Source organism: Trachinotus anak, unplaced genomic scaffold (assembly GCF_046630095.1).
Source record: "Trachinotus anak isolate AG129_WGS33_773 ecotype Australia unplaced genomic scaffold, CSIRO_AGI_Tana_v1 ptg000014l, whole genome shotgun sequence".
Lineage (NCBI taxonomy): Eukaryota > Metazoa > Chordata > Actinopteri > Carangiformes > Carangidae > Trachinotus > Trachinotus anak.
The window spans coordinates 19,273,752-19,295,582 of record NW_027273865.1 but is presented as its reverse complement, the minus strand read 5'-3'; the positions used below and the strand labels follow the sequence as shown (position 1 = coordinate 19,295,582).

General features: G+C 38.5%; 1 protein-coding gene across 1 annotated transcript in view; it reads left to right on the top strand.

Annotated features, from left to right (window-relative positions):
- Nucleotides 1-14,079, top strand: part of rasa2 (RAS p21 protein activator 2) — a 29,534-nt gene extending 15,455 nt beyond the window's left edge. Inside the window, exons 9-24 of the mRNA XM_071497082.1 lie at nt 118-219; nt 3,218-3,371; nt 3,671-3,819; nt 4,312-4,426; nt 4,829-4,903; nt 5,033-5,156; nt 5,654-5,760; nt 5,866-5,949; nt 6,147-6,224; nt 6,316-6,389; nt 7,072-7,178; nt 8,487-8,569; nt 8,970-9,178; nt 9,373-9,476; nt 10,137-10,317; nt 10,530-14,079. Of these exons, the coding sequence (XP_071353183.1) occupies nt 118-219; nt 3,218-3,371; nt 3,671-3,819; nt 4,312-4,426; nt 4,829-4,903; nt 5,033-5,156; nt 5,654-5,760; nt 5,866-5,949; nt 6,147-6,224; nt 6,316-6,389; nt 7,072-7,178; nt 8,487-8,569; nt 8,970-9,178; nt 9,373-9,476; nt 10,137-10,317; nt 10,530-10,560 (1,777 nt within the window). The 3' untranslated portion in view covers nt 10,561-14,079. The remainder of the gene's footprint in view (nt 1-117; nt 220-3,217; nt 3,372-3,670; nt 3,820-4,311; nt 4,427-4,828; nt 4,904-5,032; nt 5,157-5,653; nt 5,761-5,865; nt 5,950-6,146; nt 6,225-6,315; nt 6,390-7,071; nt 7,179-8,486; nt 8,570-8,969; nt 9,179-9,372; nt 9,477-10,136; nt 10,318-10,529) is intronic.
- Nucleotides 14,080-21,831: the final 7,752 nt, after the last annotated feature.

Sequence of the window (21,831 nt, the reverse complement as noted above, 5' to 3'; positions counted from 1 at the left end):
ACACACATGGCAACAAATGTTGTGTCTTACTTGACATACATGTGGTCTGATGTAGTTTGATGCCTTATATTCATAGATGAAATGCGTTGTTTCAGTTTTCATCCTCAACCTTTGCAGAGTTGATTTGTGGAACAATGAGAATCTGGCTCAGGATGTGTTTCTGGGGGAGACGCGGGTCCCTGTCAAGATCCTGCGAAGTGACCACATCCACAAAGCCTGGTAAGGACGAGACAGAAAAAGATATCTTTTCTAACATGTTCCCTCCTCAAGGAATGGAAATACAAACACATATTTTAGGTATGAACAGATAAAACAGCAGGATTTTGGATGGAAGCATTTTTTTTGTCCTACTTTCACATGAGTTACACAATTTTCTAGAAACATCACACCTCTTCCTTGGCAGAGTCATATTCAGTTAAGTTGAAACACAGACATTACACACACATACTGCTACAATCTGCTGAACACGCTTTACAGTGGTGAAGGCAGTAGTGGATCTCCACTGTCCAAAGAATAACATCTATAAATCTATTTAGAAATCATAAAGAGACTTCTCGTATAACTCCAGATCTCGGGTCATATCCATCTGATTGAATGAGCTCCTTTGACTTCTGACCATCCAGACCATTAACAGTTACACAGCTTTTATAAGACTCATGTCAGACTTACTTTTTTCCAATTTTTGAAGGTAGGGTTCAAATACAAGTTATATAGTCAAAGTATAATTTCATTTTTTTTTTTTTTTTTTTTTTGTGTGCAGATAAACTTACACAAGTAAATATGAGGAAAAGAAGTGACAATAGAAAACAACTTAAGTCAGAAGATCAAGCTGGTTTGACAATTTCTAACCATTAAGAATCCAAATACAGATATTTTTATGAAGTAAACATACAGATAGTAGCAGTGTGTTACACTCCCATTATTTCCTCTATGTCATCTTACATGTTTAAAAATGGATTTGCAGAACCAAATCAGTTTGTTTAATGTCTCCAGCAGCTCATAATTCAAGCACCTTGGTGAAGCTGCCAGTTTGCCACATGTGCTTAAGCTTCATGCTGTCACACATAGGCCTGTTGTTCTGTCCTGAAGGCTTTCATGTAACTACTAGGGCTGAAAATGAATAGGCCCATTTTAGATTTCCAGGAAAGATAATATGAATTTGTGAGACCTGTGCTGCATGCATACACCAGTCCTGGCTCAAGTTCATAACTATCAGAGAAATTATGAATTTTTTTCTTTCTGTGGTTTTCTTTTTCAGCTCAGAGAGGGACACTTGTCTCCATCTTGGTATAATTTTTTATTGTTAATAGTTATTATTAGTGGAAACATAAAGATGGGACACTGATGAAAATAAGTGCAGGTCATTATTGTTGCTTTTGTTTCTTAAAAGTATTAGATTGTTGCCTTTGTTACACAAAGCCAGGCAGAAACTGTCACTCTGATGTCATGGCTCGGTCACCTTCCGCGTAACTAGAGCAGGTCTTTACAGGAGGTGAGGTGGAGCTTCTTTCATTGGAGTCTTGGTCTTTAGGAGCTGCGTCCTGTTTATCCATTATAACAACTTGTACTGTTAAGTTCTCTGTGCCAAAAAGAAGGTGATTTGAAAATCTTCCTAGATTTCTCAGTGTTCAGCAGTTTTTCCATTGTGTGGGTGTTTCCTTGCGTTGCGTCAGTGTAGGTGATTTGGGATTATGCCAGATAGCAATCTGTTGGTACATGAGGGCTGTGAGTTGAGTGCGTGGGTGGCTTTTTGCATGGTGACAGTACCTCATATCTTGTGTTTATGCTGGAAATCGTCCACATAGCGCTCACAGAAACTGCTCAGCTTCATAAAATTGGTGCAGGTGATCAGGTGACTTCAGAGAAACGTCCCCGTGCCTGTTTACCATGATTACAGATAAGGCAGCTTATGGGCGACTTTATAGTTCAGAGCTGCAGCTTTTGAAGCACTGCGGTTCAACTCCACATTTAATCGTTTTGTGTTTTGCTCCACCTGTTGGCTTCTCAGGAGATGTGCATGCAGTAGACAAATGAGCAACATCCTCTTTAAACAAAGTGACCTATTTAACAAACCCTTTGATTTGAAGTGGAAATTATCCAGTCCCCCAGAATAGTTAAAACAACTGGAAAAATAAAGTAGATTAGAAACCCCTTTACGAGAAGTTGGAGCTGCTTTCATCTTGGTTATGCTTCAGAGCAGCAGTAACTACAGTAAAACATCTTCTAGTTGTATTAATGTAATCCCCACTCATCTATTGTGCATATATTATATCATATACACTGGTGTATTTGAAACATAACTGACCATTTATGGATAGACTGTTAATAGCAATGATATATAAACTCCAGTGTTTACATAAAGTCCATCATTTGAATATTACCATCTATACTGCAGTATTTCTCATATTCATTGACTGTATTGACTTATGGGTTTCTGTGCTGTTTTTATAATAGCTTTTCCAAACGGCACAGTGACTTCCTTCAAAGTGCTGTGTCCAGAAACTACTTTCCAACCAGCATGTTCATCCTATCATTTTATATTATTTTATTTTATTTTATTTTATTTTTTGTATTTTTTGGGGCTTTTTATGCCTTTATTATAGATCAGTGGAGACTGACAGGAAAGGGGGTAGAGAGAGGGGAATGACAGGCAGGAAAGAGTCAGCCCGGTCAGGAGCCGAACCGGTGACTGCCTGCTAAGAGGGTCTTGCGCTCACATGGTACGCGCCCAAGCGTCATTTTTTTTAATGCAGAAAGGTAGTTGTGTGCACAACTCATCACATTACATCATTTTCTTCCCCCACAGTTTTCCTATGTGTAGATACTCTGCTTTCCCATTCGCTGTATTTTTTTTATTTATTTATTTTTTTTGCCTTTAATAAATGATACAGTTGGTCTCGGACGTGCTGAGCTGCTGGTTTCAAGGACCAGAATCAGATATTTATTTGGCCTGCATGTAATTTTATATATAGTATATAGTGTATTGTGTAGATGGCTGTGGTTGTGATTAGTGTTCACAGAGAACAGTCATTTAGAACAAAAACATTTACTGTTGCGTTATCTGGAACTGACATACACACACTCACTCACCTGTTTGACCTTGGTTTCTGCTGAGGTTATATTATATAATCAGTGTGGTTAATTATGGTGATGTACAGTATGGTTTCCTCACAGCACAGTGCACTAAGAAGCCATATGTCTCCCTGTTGTCTAACAGGTATCTCCTCCAGCCTAAAGGGAACGGCAGCAAGTCCAAGTCTGATGATTTAGGATCCTTGCGTTTGAAGCTGACCTACATAGAAGACACGGTGCTGCCATCTGCCTGCTACACACCACTCTGCAACCTGCTGCTCAAATCCCCGGATGTGAAGGTAAAGTTAAAGTAAATCCTAAGATTGAGGGAAAGCCTTGAAAAGAATGTACACATTTGTACATTTTTAGTTTGAGGCAATATCAGGGGCTCCTATAATAGATAATTCATGGTGATGTAGCTTGCCTTTGTGTAGCTCAGTTGCCTCAGTCTTATGTTTCTGAAATGTATTGATATGTAATCATGGAATTGATGAGTTGCACGTTGTTTTCCTTCCCCATTATTTCCTTCTCTTTTCAATTGGTGCATTTCCCCTTTTCACCCTCGCACCTTCTGCTCTTTTCTCTTTGTCTCCTTCAGCCCATCTCAGCATCAGCAGCACACATCTTGGGGGACATCTACAGAGAGCGGTATGAGGCTGTTCTGCCCGTGGTTCGACTGCTGCTCCACCACAATCGCTTCGTGCCTTTTGTCTCTGCTGTGGCAGCGCTAGAGCTGGACAACACTCAGTGAGTATCTAAACATCCCTAACACAGAGCACAGGTGCACACTGGTATGTAGGCACACACGTTTATAGATAAATGTCACAACCACATTGTTACTTCTCTTATTCTTTAAGCTTTTAAATTAGGTTCCTTTTTTTGACAACCTGGGTGTGACCTTTATTCGTTTCTGCCATCATTCCTGTGAAAATATAACCAAAATGAAGTTGGAAACAGGAAGCAGTTTTCATTCAAAGCTGATTTTCATGTTACCTTGATTTTAACTTTGATAAACTTCCAGAGGTTATGAGGGTGGATAAAATGCCATATCTACGATGCTAAAGGTTGAAGAGGGAATGATGGCCAGGTTATAAAATAAGGACCTAGGTTATAAAAACACTTTATTTATTTATTAATCTATTTAGTTATTTTTGTTAACTGAAACACAAGGAGTACTCTTTTGTCAAGAAATGTAGTAAAAAATGTTTTTTAATGGTTGATATATCTGTTGTTATACAGGGAGGCTAACACTATATTCCGTGGCAACTCACTGGCAACGCGCTGCATTGATGACATGATGAAGATTGTGGGAAAGAATTACCTGGCAGTTACCCTGAAGCCTGTAATAGATGAGGTATGACTAACAAGGAGAGACACACACACACACACATATCCAGATGCCAGAATGGCTATGAGTCACTGAGGTCAATATGGAAAACTCCACCTTAACATCTGCCTTTCCACAATAACCATCAGATGTGCAGATGTAATTGGTGGGTTTGGTTTGGAGTGTTTACAGGTTACTGCAGCAGCCATTTGTTGGAACAGTTTTTCAGTGATTTCCTCTTAATGGCATTACTGTAATGAAATTGTTCTGCAGTATTACTCATCATCTCCTGTTGTTGTCCTTCTAATTTCAAGAAAATGGGAATAAATCTTCTATTCCACACAACACAAACTTTCAGTCTTGGTTCATTTGTCCTAAACCTCATTCTTTGTTGTTGATTTTTTTTGTGTCCTTTTTAACCTTGCATAGATTTGTGAATCCAACAAAACATGTGAGATAGATCCTGTTAAACTAAAGGAGGGAGACAACGTAGAGGTCAACAAGGTAAATGTACTTGTCTCTTACAAACCTTTTTCACTGACCACTGACTGTCTTTGTTTTGCCTTTATTTTAGGAAGATATTTGTCTGTTTATGTATGTAGAGGAGTACTAACGTTCTCGTAAATTTTGCAGGAGAATCTACAAGGTTACGTCCATAAGGTCTTTTCCTCCATCACCCAGTCCAGTGCGAGCTGTCCCCCGCTCATGTGTGACGTCTTCAGGTCACTGAGACAATTGGCCTGCAAACATTTCCCAGGTAAAAGCAAGAGCCTGTATAAGAGGCTATGGTTGTACTCCTATGGTTGCAGGCACTTAGTCAGAGAAATGACCATCAAGGCATCTAGAGGAAACTCAAACACAAGAACAAAACCGGCCCAGACCCATCACAGACATGTGCATGTGTTGTCTCCGTATTACTATTCCTCTGAAACTGTTCAGCAGTCCACCAATTTATTGTTCCTTATTATTTTACAATGTATTGACTCATTTCAATGTAGTTTCTCTTTATATTTTTCTGATGTTTTAATGTCACTTTGTGCTGCATTATTCAGTGTGGATATGTTATTTAAGTCATATAACAGATGAAATCACAGAGCTTTCCCAGTCTGTTAATGTGTTAATATATGTCTACCACAAGGTGGAGCCAAAGTTTAAGAGGAGTTTCATCTTTAGTTTACTTTTTTCTGTGCTCTGCTTATATACGCAAGACGCTTGAATAGACTTACTTATTTCTTTTTCTTTTTCTCTTGACAGCTGACCCTCATGTTCAATACTCAGCTGTTAGCAGTTTTGTGTTCCTGCGGTTCTTCGCCGTTGCTGTTCTCTCTCCACACTCCTTCCAACTCCGCTCCCATCATCCTGTAAGTGTATGGCCCCTGGCACCGCGATTCACCATTTAACAATACAGACTAAATTCACCCATGACTTGTGCGTTGCTGTTTATTCTGTATTTTCTTTAATTGTAGGATCCTGAGATTTCCCGCACACTCACTCTCATCTCAAAAACCATCCAGACTCTGGGCAGCTGGGGTAGTTTGTCAAAAAAACTGGTAAGATTAACAGTGGCTATATAACAGCTAACAGTGAGAAGGATAAGAAGTGTACAGTTTTATTTAGAAGATTGCCAAATAATGTTACATACACTGGAGTGAATGGTAAAGACTGGGACTTGATATTTTTGATTGTATAATTGTCAAATACAATTTTGAACATCTGTCACATTTTAATTTATTTTCTCTCTTTTCAGTCTAGTTTCAAAGAAACCTACATGTACGACTTCTTCAAATCATTCCAAGAGGACAAATGTATTGAAAAAGTTAAAAAGGTAGTTCTTGACAGACTCAAAGATCCGCAGAATGTGAATGTTTCTGTATTTGTTTATCATTTTCAATCAACATTGTCTATTCTTTTTCCAGTTTCTGGACGAGATCTCCTCCAACGTCAGCAAGGAGTCTAGTGGGCTGGAGGACGCTTGGGTTCTCAAGGAGGGGTAAGTGTTCATTTGGAGCCGAGGGAGAAGAGGTTATGGCTCTTCCTTAACTATTCTTCCCTCAGAAGTGGTCAGCTTTAATCTTGAAATGCTGATATCATGATAGCCTGATGCAGAGAAGATGAGAAAGTAGTGATTTTGCTACCTGTGCTAGTGTAGACTTAAAATAGTGAGGGGCAAACTCTAGCTGGCTGGAAGTTAAGGCTCGTTTTCCTCCCTTCACAAGAGGTCAGTCATTGCTGTAAAGTACAAAAACCAACCTATACAGCCTTAACAGTTTCCCTGGGTTACAGTATGTGATCCATCAGAGTCAACATGAGGCACTAAGAGGGCACTGCAGCAACTTAGTGTTGCACTTTCATAAAGTTGAAGGACTTGCAAGAGGCACATTAAGTCACATGTCACATGGGTCAAGAGAAAGTGCTGGATCTTAAATTTCCCATTATTCAAATTAGACTCAGACATTGATTTTCACTTGACATAGAATGACTATTAAACTGTAATAAACTTTGTTGCTTTAAGCCTTAATTCAGATCAGATTTACTCCACTGTAACTGAAGCCTTGTTCCAGCATTTTTAAGTCAGATCAGAATTTAGTTTTTATCCAGTTTTACACAAAACAAAAAGAAAATGCTGAAAAAATTAGAGTTTATAAACCTCAGTCTTATGTATATCCTTACAGGGAAGTACAGAAACGCGCCCAGGGGAGAAAACGCCTCGGAAAGAAAAACTTCAAAAAGAGATGGCTCAGAGTGACCAGCAGGGAGCTCTCCTACCACAAACATAAAGGCAAGACCAGTATCTATCATTTTATCCTCCAAACAGATTTTCATCTAGAACATAATATAGTATTATATAGTAGCATAATATAAGATAAAACTAACAGGAGATTGTTGAATGCGGTATTCTATCACAGTATTACTTATAATATCACCATTAGTCAAGACTTTTCTAATACCACATTTAGTGGAGGTGCCAATTTATTGGTTTGATTTATTTTCAAAAAGTTGAGATGTTAACAATGTGATGTTGTACATGCATGTTAAAATAAAAAGCCAGTATGTCTTAAAAAAAAACAAAAAACCATAAAGTTAAATTAATTCACAATATATTCAAACTGATCACTGCAATAGTTAGTTGATAGAAACTGCTATTGTGTACCTCCACCCAGTAGGGTCACAGGGCGGTTAACTAAGTATTTACTTTGCCTTAACTGATTGATGACATTTAGGTCATTATCAGTCATACTTAGGTTTTGAGGGCTTTTTAAAGTAAATAAAATCCTCTCAGGGGATTTAAGGGAAGGGTGAAGAGTGGTGTGTGATGAAAAATTAAAGTACATTTCTTTATTTGATTAATATTTGTGTTAGGATGAACTTGTGTCACTAGATGACCACTTAAAATAAACAAACACACACACACACACGCACACACACACACACACACATTCTAGGAAAGGTAAAGAATTAATACAGATAATTGAAATCGGTTTGTAAAATCAAAAACAGTTCAGATGCTCTCAGCAGAAGTCACCATCAGAAGTTTGATGTTTGAAGGGTGCATGTGGCCTGACACATCAATTAATGACTTCTCATGTCAAATTGTCAAATGTCAAAATTTGGTATTAAGAGCTGCAGTTTCTATGAGGCTTTTAAGAGAGACTGTGACTACAAGAGCTACAACTAGCACTTGAGTTACATTTTGGATCTCTGGTTTTTATGTATGAATAAAATTCATTCACATTTTTTTGTTTTTGCAGCATTCCTGCTGTCTTCTATGGCAGTGGGAACAACTTTATGAAAATTCTGTGTGAGAACAGATAGTTCGGAGCAAACTGCTAGCCTAAACATTTATCGTAGGAGGTACCTGGCAAATGTTCATTTCAATGGAAAGAAATAGCTATTATTACTCTGAGGAAAAAAAAAGCTTGAACTATCAAAGGGCATATTGAAAGATGTGGACCTTCACATGCACCTTCTTTACAAGGAGTACACTGTTGAACACCAGCAGACAGCCTCAAATACAAATAATTAATACTTCTGTCACTGTGTATTATTCTTCATTCATAAACATGACAGAGTAACTTCTGCCTTCCAGGGAAAGAGGCCCTCTGCATCATCAATGTCAAAAATATCCAGGCAGTGGAGAAACTGGATGAAAGTGCCTTTAACCGCAAAAATGTAAGCCAATTCCCCTCAGATGCTCAGTCATCACTTCTACAATGTGGCCCCCTTGTAATGGAAATTTTAGCCCCAGCATCATTTCCTCCAGTTAAAATAAACAAATGATGAAATATTATATTGATAGTCTTGTGAACATTCAGTGACACTCTGCTGAATGAGTGTAAATGCTTTCTAACTTTTGATGTCAGCAGAGGAAGAAGTTGTTTGTTACTTTAATGTGAGACAAAATTACTCTCAGGTTGTTGTAGGTGAAATGTTAAAGTCATCAGTGGTCTCAGGGCGGCTCTGACCTGTTTGTTACTATTTTACATGAGACTGTAAAAGTGTTGTGAAAATAAACTGGAAATGATGTCTTTAACAGAGTGGGGAAAAAATGTTCTGTTCTCTCTTTTGTCAGATGTTTCAGGTGGTCCACTCTGAGAAACCTCTGTACGTGCAAGCAGGAAACTGTGTAGAGGCGAGTGAGTGGTTGGAGGTCCTGGGCCAGGTCAGTCGCTGCAACGAGGGACGCCTAACCACCTTCCACCCATCAAATTACACCGGTGGAGCCTGGCAGTGCTGCAAAAACCAGAGTAACAATGCACCAGGCTGCAAGCCCTGCACAATGTGAGTCTTTCCTCTGCATTGCCATCATCCCCACCAGTAGGACAAGAAGTGTATCATCTTTACAGTATTCAGTACTCCTGCTGCTCTTTCGTGGGACATGCACTGCAGATCACAATAAAAACTTAAGAAAATCCCTCACTGCTATTGATTCCTGCTCAGTTCTTTTCCTTCACTTTTCTTCTCTCTTGTTTCAGCACCATGCTGGCCAACCTGCAGCTTGACATAGACTGTGACCGGGAAACAGAAAGAATTTTCTCCCTTCTCTCTTCAAACGACACCAAACTGCAGGACATGGAGGGTCAGTGCCCGTTCATAAAGTACTTTCTGTTATTAGCAGGTTTTGATAATGATACTTGTCAAATGATACAAAAACTTTTCCAGAGCATTATTGGATTCTTGGAGCATTATGTCATTGTGAAAGACCATGACCTGTATTCATGATTTATACATACATGTGTGATATATATCTACACTTAACCTTTACTTGACCTATGTTAACTTGTCCAATTACTTCATTTCACTAAAACTGGGGGACAATTACTACAATGGCTATTGTGTTTATCTGATGTTAACACTCTAATTAAACACATGCCAACACATTTATCATAGGAGGTACTCAAATTATTGGGATGAATTTGTATGACATGTTGCTGCAAACATTTGGGATCTCTGTGTAAGAAGTCCTACATGTTCCTGGAGTGCAGAGCACAGAGCTAGCACAGCGCAAATGTGTAATACTTAAGGGGCCAGTATACTCAATCAGAAGTGCTCATCAAATGGTCGAATATCTTTGGAAATTCCCTCCCCCCTAACCTTTCCAACATAGTATTAGAAGACATTGTGTCACCATTTCTGTACATTTCCAAACCCGAGAGTTATTCATTTGCACACAAATGTCTGATGAAGTATAACCCCACCATTCAGCTGCACTGTCTAATGATGTTTGTCCTCTGCGTAGATGCATGTGCCAGTATGGCGGTGTACCAGGGCCCTCAGCGGGAGCAGGAGGAATACTCCAAGTTCACCATTCAGGAACCCAAAGAGACCTTTCAGACACTCAAACAGCTCCGAAACGTCATGGAAGAACTTCAGAGGCAGCACAACATCAGGAACGACACCACAGCGCAGTATGGCAGCCTGTAAGTCTGCACTGCCATTACTACATGTTACATTTGTACCGTAATTACACGTGTGTTTGTGTATATGCCTTTATCTAAATTTTTATGGATTAGTTTTCAATCCATATGTGGACATGACTTTGTATGTGTAACTTTTCTTTCTTTACTTTTAAATGCGACACTCAGACGAAGCCTCCACACATAAAAATGACACCCTCCTCTTCCTGTTTCAGGGACAACCCAATAGTGGGGAAAACGTCCTAACCAGGATGGGCAGGTGTGGCCTGAGACGGTAAGACCAGCAGAAGTCTGCACACCACAAAGAGCACCGTAGTGACATGCTGGCGTCATGCTGCGAGTTGTCCCACTGAGAACAGCAGGAGAAGAGCAACTGATGCACCCTGGCCTCCAGATATCATGACTCCACTACAGCAACGGGAAGTGGATGGATTATGAGCTTTTCCAGGGTCTCTCTTTGCGCCCTCCAACCCCACTGCAGGTACCTTAAAAAAGAGACTCTCTCCTTGTCTTAATGTACGTCCTCTTTTACGTCTCCAGCTGTATGAAAACGGCATCATTAGATGGAGTGTGAATAGGCTGCTATTTTTTTTTTTTTTTTTTTTTTATTATTCACCCAGTTTATATCAACAGCTGTGATGATACTCTCCCAATCTTTTAACAGTTTGCTCTGACATCTCTCTTTGGAGTTGATTGATAATCACCTTTCTGGGGGACTTTTCTCTACTTGTACCCGAGTACACTTAAATCTCTCTTCATTCTTGGTGTCCTTTCTCCTCTGAACAAATGGATATATATTTTCAGAGTACAGTTAAATCGATGAAACCGATCTGCCTTACTATGATGGATGTTTCTTTCACATTAAATGCTGAGGGAATAATGCAGAAGCACTTTAAATATTTGGAGCACTCCAAATGTAAAATGATTAGATACTTGGTATCAGCTTCCCCCCTTTTGATCAGTTACATGATCTCGAGTACATTTTTGTTTCATTCCTGTACAATAACATTGATAGCCTGTAGTTTTTAAGATATTTTTCTTGACCAAAGACAATTTCATAGGTTTGACTTGAAAAAAAAATAATGTATTTTGAATACAAATGTTTTAAAAATGGAATTATATATATATATATTTGGTTTATGTGTACATTTTTTGCTAACATTTTAGTGACTTTAGACAAGTATGCTTTTCAGTTTTGAGTCCTGATCGCACATGATTGTGATGTAGAGTTGTACTGTGATTGTGAATGGTATTGGTACAGTGTGCATCAGATTTGTGCTGTCATGTTGAGAGCCTTGCAACATATCTATAGTGGTTTTTCTTAGAAATGATGGAGGAAATGCAGAGATGAATCAATAAGAGTAACAAACGAGCCCTGTTATCCCTAAATTGGTGTCGACAATCGATCAATAAGGCAACCGACAAACACATTATGTCCTTGTTTTTCTCTTTATTTTTCAAACCAGCAGTACTGCGCAGCTCCAGCTGTTGTACTTTATGGCTTTAGAGAATTTGTTAGAAATGCGAAACTCTGTGGCTTAGAGTTGAAAAAGTTGAGTTTTCCACAACTTGTCTACAGCTGTTAGTTGTAGCACTCCACTGCCAGTCAGGAAAAGTCAATGTTGTAAACAAGTTAAAACAAGACAAAACCAAGATACATGCACTGATTAGTCACCATTTACTCATATCCTAGTTTTTATCCCAACAGTCATACGTTTCAGACGTAGCACTGCATCTGATCAATACAGTAGAAGATGTTTGGTTGATTTTTTTTTTTTTTTTTTTTTTAAACTATTCAGTTTAAAGAAAAGGATGTTATATGATATTATACTGAAACCAAAACCTCAAAATTTTAGGTTGCGACTTTTAAACATTTTTACAGTTTCTCTTTTGGTCGACTTACCAATTAATCAACAAATCATTTTTGTGCTGGAGAAAACTGATAAAAATATCAATTCTGTTTCCTGGAATGTTTTCCATCATTTGCCCATTTGAACAATGAAGTGTTGAAACAGTAAAAAAAGAGACTTGAATTTATTTTAACAACAACAGTTGAACATTTAATTCTCATACTACAGGGTTAAGCTTTTGGTTTTTGTTTTTGTGTGTGTGTGTGTGTGTGTGTGTGTGTGTGTGTGTGTGTGTGTGTGTGCGTGCGCGTGTGTGTGTGCGCGCGCGCGCGCACGTGTGTGTTTTTTGTTTTTGTTGTTTTTGTTTTTTTTGTTTTTTTGCTTGTGGAAATAAGTTGTTTTGTGTTTGGTCCGTCATATATTTCTAACATGCATGTGTTGTATATTTAACAATATATTTTTATAGGAAAGCGTTTTTGTAACTTTTTTTAAACACTGATTTAATGTGTTGCTATACTGGTATGGTACGTTGTTATTTGTCTGCAGCACTTCTTTGAGGCCGACCGCTTCTTGTTTTTGTCCCTTTACTGACTGTGTGGTTGTAGCTGCTGCCAAACCTCCACTTGTCGATATCTCAACACACAGTAACTGAAGTGAATGTGATGTCCCCACCGGGCTGCAGCTGGCACTGACTCTGTTCACATAAGGCTGTAGGTGAATGAACTGCCTAATCAGAGCCAAAATATCAAATGTATAACAATTGATTTTAAGAAACTGATCAATGGATGACGAACTTTGCCTGTGCTTGTAAAACATTTTCAGTTAGATGAGGTGAATGGAAAAAAAACTACTCTGGACCAAATTTCAAGAACAATGTAATCAGAGCATAAAGCTGTCGTTATTTACTGTGTAAGCTTGCTTAGTTTTAATAAGAGGCAGTAAACTAGCAGTTCACATCCTCTGGCCTTGTTTTCATACGAAGGTGAAGGTTTTTATTTCCATCCTCTTGGTCACTGAATTATGCCTTTATCTGCTTTTAATAAGAGATTTTTTTCCATTTGTTTTCCCATGTCCATGCAGTCATGTGGTTGTCAAGTTAATGGATGAGATGCATGTGAAAATGCACGCAGTGGCCTGGTGGTTATTGAAGTGCATTAGCACAGCAGCCATCTTGAGCTACACACGTTGGACTGTGGTCAAAAGGATTAGGATTAGGATTGCCAAACGTTATCAAACTGAAAGGGAAATATTCATATTTGCTTTGAACTATCAGATGAATAACATCAGTGAAGGTTGTAGCCAACTTGCACATCTGATGTGGGTTTCTGAGCTCTTCATATTAATTGTGGACATGAGAAAAAGTCCAGATTTTTGCAAGAACAAAAACTGATTTCAGGGTCTGTAATTCAAGTTTTCTTTCCAAGTATGACCACAATATATACATTTATTTCCAAATACAGATGTAAAATTGTGAAACAATCTTTTTTTATTTTCCTTCCAATCAGCTTACATTGCTCTGTAAGGGTTCAAGTACAAAAGACAGTCTTTTTGAAGCCTTAATAGAATTTTTTTTTTTTTTTTTTTTTTTATATAATGTAAAAGCTTTTTGTCCAGTGTACAGTCTGTAGTTACAGAAAGCAGAGGGTATCTTCACATCAACTCATCTCTCCTGAATGTCTCCATATTGCTTCAGCAGTACAGTGTCTGTTCTTTTTATACAGGAGACGTGTTATTTTCCATACATGGTCTTTTCTGTGTCAATTTGAAAGGATTAAAATAAACACTTTGCCAATGCTTCTCTTGTTTGTGAAGTCTCTGTACTTGCATTAAAGAAAAAAAGCCAAATTTGAAGAAAGTACTTGTGAACATTGTAAGAGCTGTGGCAATAGGTGGTTAAACTTGTTGGTACCTGCTGCATTTTGTTTTAAGCTTTTAGTGTGATGGATTTTGTGCTGCTGTATGACTAAGACCTTTTCTGTGGCAGGAAGTTGGTGTATCTCTGGGAGTAATGAAGTAAAGTTGAATTGAACCAAAACAATTTTTTTTATTACCTTAGAGCAGTTTATCTTTATAATAAAGAACAAAGCATTAACAGAAGTAAATGAAGGACAGTTATTGGGTTTTACAACTCTACATCCCACTGTTTTTGCTTTTGTTCACATTCACCCCTTTCATCCCTGTATTATTCTTAAAAAAGGGCAAGAAGTTTCCTCCAACACAAACAGATTCAAAGTGACACTGACCTGTGGTAAAATGTGTTTGACTAGAAGATGTATATATGACCTTGTTTAACATCTGGCTTTATTCCATCAACCCCAGCTGCTTTAAAACAAACTTGCTTTCGCTTCAAAGCAAAAGGCTGTGCATACATACATGTGATATGATATGTAGGAATGTTCATAAGATTATTAAGGTTTACTTAAAAACCGATAAGCAGCTGTGAAAATATTGGCCTGTGATCTTGCCTGTTTAAGCTTTGGGTGGAATTAATTATACTTCATACTTTTATGGGTTATGTATCTTTTGATCTTCAAGAGGAAACTACAGTACGTGTCTAACACGCACAAACACATGTTTTACAGACGTAGGCTCACACTTATCCATTTCAAGATTTTTCCACCGCATGTTTAGCAGCTGCAATCTGATTCTCTGAGCAACACAAGAGTGCAGTTAAATCACTCTTTGTTAAATTGGTTGGGTCTGCAAATGAAATAATGTGTCTGATATCCACTTTGCAAGCACTGCTGAACTGATCAGAACCACACACGTAATGTTTATTAAAAAGCTAACACTGAAGGCCAAATGTTCCAGTTCAAAATAAGTTGTTTGACCCTTTGGTGACACCTCCCCTGGGCAGGGGCATGCAATCAGCGCCCAAGTCCACTTATATAGGAGCAAGCACCACACACTGAAAGAGACTCAGAACACCACCAAATGCTTTGCTTGTAGTCGTTTTGCATCTTTTTGATGTCATTTGTGTCTCTTTGTGGTGGTTTGTGTCTCCCTGTGGTTGTTTTGAGTATCTTTGCAGTTGTTTTACATCCCTTTGCCCTCCTGGCACCGGATGTCAATATAACGTCAGAAAGACGTTTGAATCTAACCACTCTAACGTAGGGCTGACGTTAAATTTTGGTTGGAAATGAAAATCGGGTTAACATCAAAACATTCACTTACTGACATTGTGATGTATAGCTGATGTTTAGTAGAGGTTGGGTTTTGCTCACGACTACAATGTTGATATTTTTGTATCAAGATTACCTTGATATGAGATATTTGGAAGACCTTGAATTTTGGTTACTTAACAATACAACTTAAAACTAACAAAATATCACTGTCAGCGGTCATCAGTATTCAACGTCAATTTAACATTGGCATTAGACGTTGTCCTGCAATTGAATTTTGGTCACCTGACATCACAACTTACATTCAACTAAATACCAATATCTAATGACGTCAGTGGCCAGCTTCGTGCCTACTGGCTGTGTTTTTTTTTTTTTTTTTGTAGGCCTGAACAAAATGCAAAGAAAATCATTCTGTGATTATTTTGGAAAATATTGCGATTGTATTTCATTTTCATTGGGAAAAAAAAAAAAAAAATAATAATAATGACAATGTGTTTTGTTTTATCAGCCGACCAAAATTACTGAAAATATTCGAACAAGGTTTTACTTTTAGGTGAAGCAACAACCTGATTTAATATTCAGTGTATATTGTAAATAACAAACTAAGTTAGATGCCTGTTTTCAGTGTTTAAATATACAGCCACAGTCTTGAGATTACACATTTGAAGGCAACACACACCTTGTGATTGAGTTTGTTTTTGTCATAACAGTTGTGCGTTAAATCTAAACCTTTTAGATTTAAAGGTTTAAAGATTTGAAACACAGGATGTACCAGAATGCCAGTCGGTTAAGTCAACACACATTTATCTCTTTTAAACATGTGCTTTCACAGTGGAGACTGACGCTGTATCAGTGTTAATGATAACAACTTTGCTGGCAGACATGCATTTTACATACTGTCGTTTCACACTGAAGCCAGCTGTACATTGTATTGTTGGAGCTAGACCGCTACATAATAAAAACTGAAAAATGGATTGTTTTACTCTCTATGGCAAGTTGCCCAAGTTGATTGTAATTCCTTGTGTTCACTGCAGCTGTTTTCTTGTCTTTTCACCCTCTCCCCGAAACTGACTCTACAGGAAGAGAGTGACCCCTGCAGTTGTGTAATAACTAGAGCATGTGCGGAGATTGTTTTTTCTCATTTCAACAGTAATATCAGTCTACTGCAACCCAATGTGAAAAAATAATCATAACAGTAAGACAGGGCCATATGGCAAACAGAGCAACCTAAGGTTTTAACTCTGTGTTGACTGAAAATACGTGCATACACAGTCAAAGTATAATAAAGATGGATTTTGTTTTTTTGTTTGTACTCCAGCACCTTAGATTTAAAATAAGATGATGTATATGAGATTAAAGTTGTGAGTTTCAGTCTTATTGGTGTTTGAGGGCTTAAAGATAAATATTCACTATTGATAAAGATTAAATATGGGCTGAACAGTTGCTGTACAGCCATTTATACACTGTTCCTAAATTTGAGGCTGATGCAGCATGACAGAGGGTTTTGGCTCTCATTTTTGTGGAATATTTTTGACAAAGTTAGTCAAATGACCTCAAAGCAATGGAGCATGGGTTTCAATGAAGAGAGGACTGAAAACAGACAGCCTGTCAAACCAGCAGGACATGAAAATGACTGTAGCGCTGGTCTGCTAAAGCAACAGTTTGATGTCTGTGGTTTGTAGGCTTCAGCTGGTGAAGCCTACAAGGTTTGCCTACAAATACTGACTATGATGACATTATTTACTTATTTAACCTGTTTAACCTATTTAGCCTCCTAAATTAGGGGATGTGGAATAAAAATTACTACATATGTTAAGCCCACTCAACTCTTTAAAAAGAGTGTTGACGGTATTATCGCATATTAACAATATTTCAGTATTATGTACTGTGCAGGTTTCACTCACAGACTTGGCCTCACAGATGATCCAGTGATGACTTTGCATGGGAGGTCTTCATGATTTATCCTTAACTTCTCATTAACTCTGCAATTGAGGTTGTGTTTGTTGGTTTGTTATGTGGCATCTGCCACAAATGTAATGTAACATAAATGTAAAAAATACTGAACTGATTTGGACCAAACCTGGTGGAGGAATGAGGCATGAACCAGGGACAGACCCATCAAATTTTGGTGCTGATGAATTTTTTTGAATCACTTTTCTTATCATTGCAAGAAAGGGGAGACAGGGGAAGATTAGTGGAAGTTATGAGAAGTTGAGTTGAGTTTCTCAGCAAATAATGTAAGGATCTTGATGTAAAAAAATCGCACTTACTCATACAATTTGGCGCAGATCCAGACAGGGGTCTGACAGACATGTGTAGGATTGTTTGGCCTTGATGAAGGAATGCACTCTACTCAGTGCCTTTCTGGTTTATTCTGCTCTCCCCTGGCAGTGCTACAAGAAAGAAAAGCTGGCGGTATTTTTCTCGGCTGGTAAGTTTGCTGCCTTGTCCTCATGTGCTTTCCTTAGCAGCTATAAGGCATAAATAGGCTTTTAGTCACTTATGGATAATAAACACACAGACAGTACTAAGCTCTCAGAGACATGTTCTGTCAGAAACACAGTCCGTGTAAAACGCTGACAGGTCTACGCTCACGGTCTCTACAACACAGGAGGTATTTCAGAATTGCGTTTTATGTGTACAAATTATATGGTTTTGAGAATGTTGATGTTTTTGTCAAAAGGTCTCAAGCCAAGCTATTGAATTACTGAGTTCACTCAACCAATACAGAGTAAAACATTTTATTGAAGCCCTTTATTTATATGTCAAATTGATCAACATGAGTTTTGACAAGGAGTAACTCTCTACAGCAGCGAGGAGTATGAAGTTTGTTGGTGTTGGAGGTGGTCGCGAACTTTAGGGTAATACAACACAGTATGAGCGATATGGTTGGTTAAGGACGCTCCCTACACAAATCTCTATGTTGAAACGTTATGAATGGAAGATATCAAACCTCCAGCATTCACATAGAAGACATTTATTATGTTCCTGGTACAGCTGGGTGCTCAGTGGCCCAACCCACGCCTTAGTTTAGTTCTTATTTAATTTCTCTATACTGTACTGTATTTTATTTGGTTCTCCTTCTGGTACTCTTGTAAGTGTTGTTTTAATGCATTTTTGTGCCTCATATAACTGTCTTTCAATCTCTTCTCTGTTTAAAAGGTGCTGTACAAATAAATCTGCTTTGCCTTCAGGGATAGGCCTACTCCTGGTTAAATTCCCACCCTGTCAGATAGCAGCAGACAGGATCTCCACCAGCTGCTGTCCCACTGCTGACCCCACACTCTCACCTCCTGCGGGGAGGAAAACAGTCCTACAGCCATCGATGAAGAATCACCTCTTTCTTCCTACATGGTATCCCTGTCTCATGTCTAAAGCAACATTTTGACATTTTAGGAAATACGCTTTTGGCCAGAGCTAGGTCAGCTGTCTCTCCCTGTCTCAAGTCTTTATGCTAAACTAAGCTAAGCGAACTGGGTGCTGCCTGTGGCTTTGTATTTAGCGTAGAATTATCACAGCACATCTAGTTAGTAGACTTTGTAGATTATACCACACCGCTTGGTACATGACTTCATGCCTGATCTAGATAACCTCTATTAGAAGGTCAGGGTGTTTTTTTTTTCCTTGGGAAATTCTTTGTTTCCATCTGTCACTGTCAGCATCATCATATGTGGCAACACTCGTACCCACTAGCTGTCTTCACTTTTATTTGGAGAAAATCCAGTCTCTGTGACAGAAAAATATTTTTGTATTAAAGGTCAAATTTACACAACACCATGAGATCTCTTCACATTACAAGAGTACAAAGCTCCATCTGTGAAGGAAAACAGGCACTCAAAAATGGTTGTCTTTATACACACATCTAACTGCCACACGCTGCTCTTTTATCCCTAAGGCCTGTGTACAGTCCTTATTGTGTCATGATGCTTATACTTGTACTACCTCATAATTTCCTGTCAGGTCACCAAAAGGTTGCCCCAATACAATGGAGGCAATATTTTGTTTGTTAGTCCTCAGAGAGGTATAGTAAAACATTCTCTTTTTTTCAGCTTATCCCTACAGAAAGGAGAGAGAGGCTGGGGCAGATGTGGCTGAACGGTTTGGTCTAACTGAGATGTGTGTGCCTGAAAACAGATTTCACTCAATTCACTCAGAAAACATACTGAGGCAGAATGAAATGATCCAACAGCGTAGCAACAATCTACCCTTGCATTTCTCCTGTATAAATAAATGAGCAGAGTTTCCTTAGCAGGCCTAAAAAGTTGGTGTGTCAACTATAAATAACTATAAATAAATTCTTCAAACACACTTGAGCTCCTAATACACATACAATCTACATGTATGGCATTCCCAACAGGAACTGTGTTTACCATCTGAACTTTTCTTTAACCTGCACTGAGAAAACAGACTCACTAATGGGTGTGGTTGGTTTGTGCTCTGTTGCACTGGTGCCCACACCCAACAGTGAAATCACTGAGCCCTGGAGTACACTAGAGTGTGTATCGTTAGAGTGCATGCTTTAGGGGAGACGTTTCCCAACATGCAGTATGTCCGCTGATGAATTGGGGTGCCTACTCTTATCTAATTTTATTTTAATTTGAACCTGCCAAATGTGAATACTTCTCCTCTTTGTGGTTTACTGATATATATTCAAACACATACTGCCCGGGAATGGCTTTACTCTGAACCTCACTGGTGCGCTGCTCTGTGACAAAATCCTTTCTGGCTGTTCTCCCAGTGGTCTGGAAACGTCACAGTCTTCACATTCACAGTAAAACCACAACGATATTTGGACTTTCATACAATATGGATTGTGGGGCTGTGTGACCAATCCTTATTTGACGAGACTGCTGCACAGTCGACTCCCTTCACAGAGAGAGGTTTACCAAACATGTGACTGACAGCCTCTTCTTAATCTGAGATCACTGGATTTCTCTCTTGAAATTTGACGAAAGCTTTGTAATGGCCTCTTTTATGTTTTACTTAAAGTCAATAGAAATGAGGTGATACAGCCAACTCGTCGAGCCTGTATTGAAAACTATGTAGCCTCTCTTCTGTGGTCAGTTTTCACCTCAAACCAAGTTTTGCTGCCAAACGTAGACGATGTTAAATCTTGTGGTCTATGTTCTCCGCTCTGTTCTGCTCCTTAATTTGTTTCCATTGTGGAATCATAATGCACTTGAGATTTAGCCTGCAGATTAAACACAATTACTTTGTAGATTTTACTAATGACTCTAATTGGTGACTGACATGTTGTACTGGGTTCAAATGTTGTGTGTTTGAATCCAGCTGCAGAGTACCCCCCTTTCTGCTAATAACAAAAAGATGATTTAATTCCAATTGTCATCCCTGAGGTTACTACAAGAGCATATTGATTTTCCAAGAAAAAAAGTTGTAAATTCACTCGAAAAAAACTCTATTATTTTTGTCAAGAAGTCACCATGATGCATATTGAAAGGTTGGATCAACATCATCACAGCACAGATGCCACCACTCTTTGTGTCTACAGTGGAAGACCTAATCAAATTACACTTTTCAATCAGATTTAGGAATAAGGAAATCAATGTGACTCCAGCCCAGAATTCCCATTTCATCATAAGCATCCAGGCTTCTCTCTCTCTCTCTCTCTCTCTCTCTCTCTCTCTCTCTCTCTCTCTCTCTCTCTCTCTCTCTCTCTCTCTCTCTCTCTCTCTCTCTCTCTCTCTCTCTCTCTCTCTCTCTCTCTGTGTGTGTGTGTGTGTGTGTGTGTGTCTTCCTAAGATTTAAGATTGGAGTTAGGCAAGAATAGTGGTTATGGTTATGGTAAAGGTAAGTCTGCAGGAAATGAATGTAAGTTACCCCAAGTGACAAAGTAACAAAAGCAAGTCTGTGTGGCAAATAACTTTTAACATTATAACATATCTGATTTAGGGTGTTGTACCCTGTGTATGAAAAACATCATAAACACAATCACAGTACATTCCTCACACCCACTGCCCTGTACTGCTTATGCCCCTATGGTATGGTTTATGGTTGTGAAATATTAGACAATATTTCTAATATTAGGCAATATGTGTGTCTGCATTCATCACTGATGTACAACAGCCATTTTTATCAATGGTGTGGGTCTGGCCCTTTCTTGCTGAGGGGACCTTTTATCAAGGTTTAAATCGACAGATCAGGCGCAAGTGTCATTTATTTTCTTTACACCTAATTATTCAGAGGACTATTCTGTTTTTTACCAGCCATGCTCGAGTGGCATTGCTCTATTCATGGCAATGCCAGTCTGTCAGTTGGTCCGCCACTTTGTTCCAGAAATATCCTGACAATGATGAGACGGATTGTACATTTTTGTACAGATATTCATGGTCCAAATAGGAAGAATTGTAATAACCATAGTGATTCCCCTTACTCTTCCTATAACACCATCATCAGGTGAAATTTTCATCTGCAAAACTAATGAAATTTCCTTCAAACCCAGGTGTACTTTGTCTTATTCGAGCTAAATAGCAAAAGTTAGCATGCTGAGCTAAGATGGTGAACATGGCAAATATTTATTTCAATAT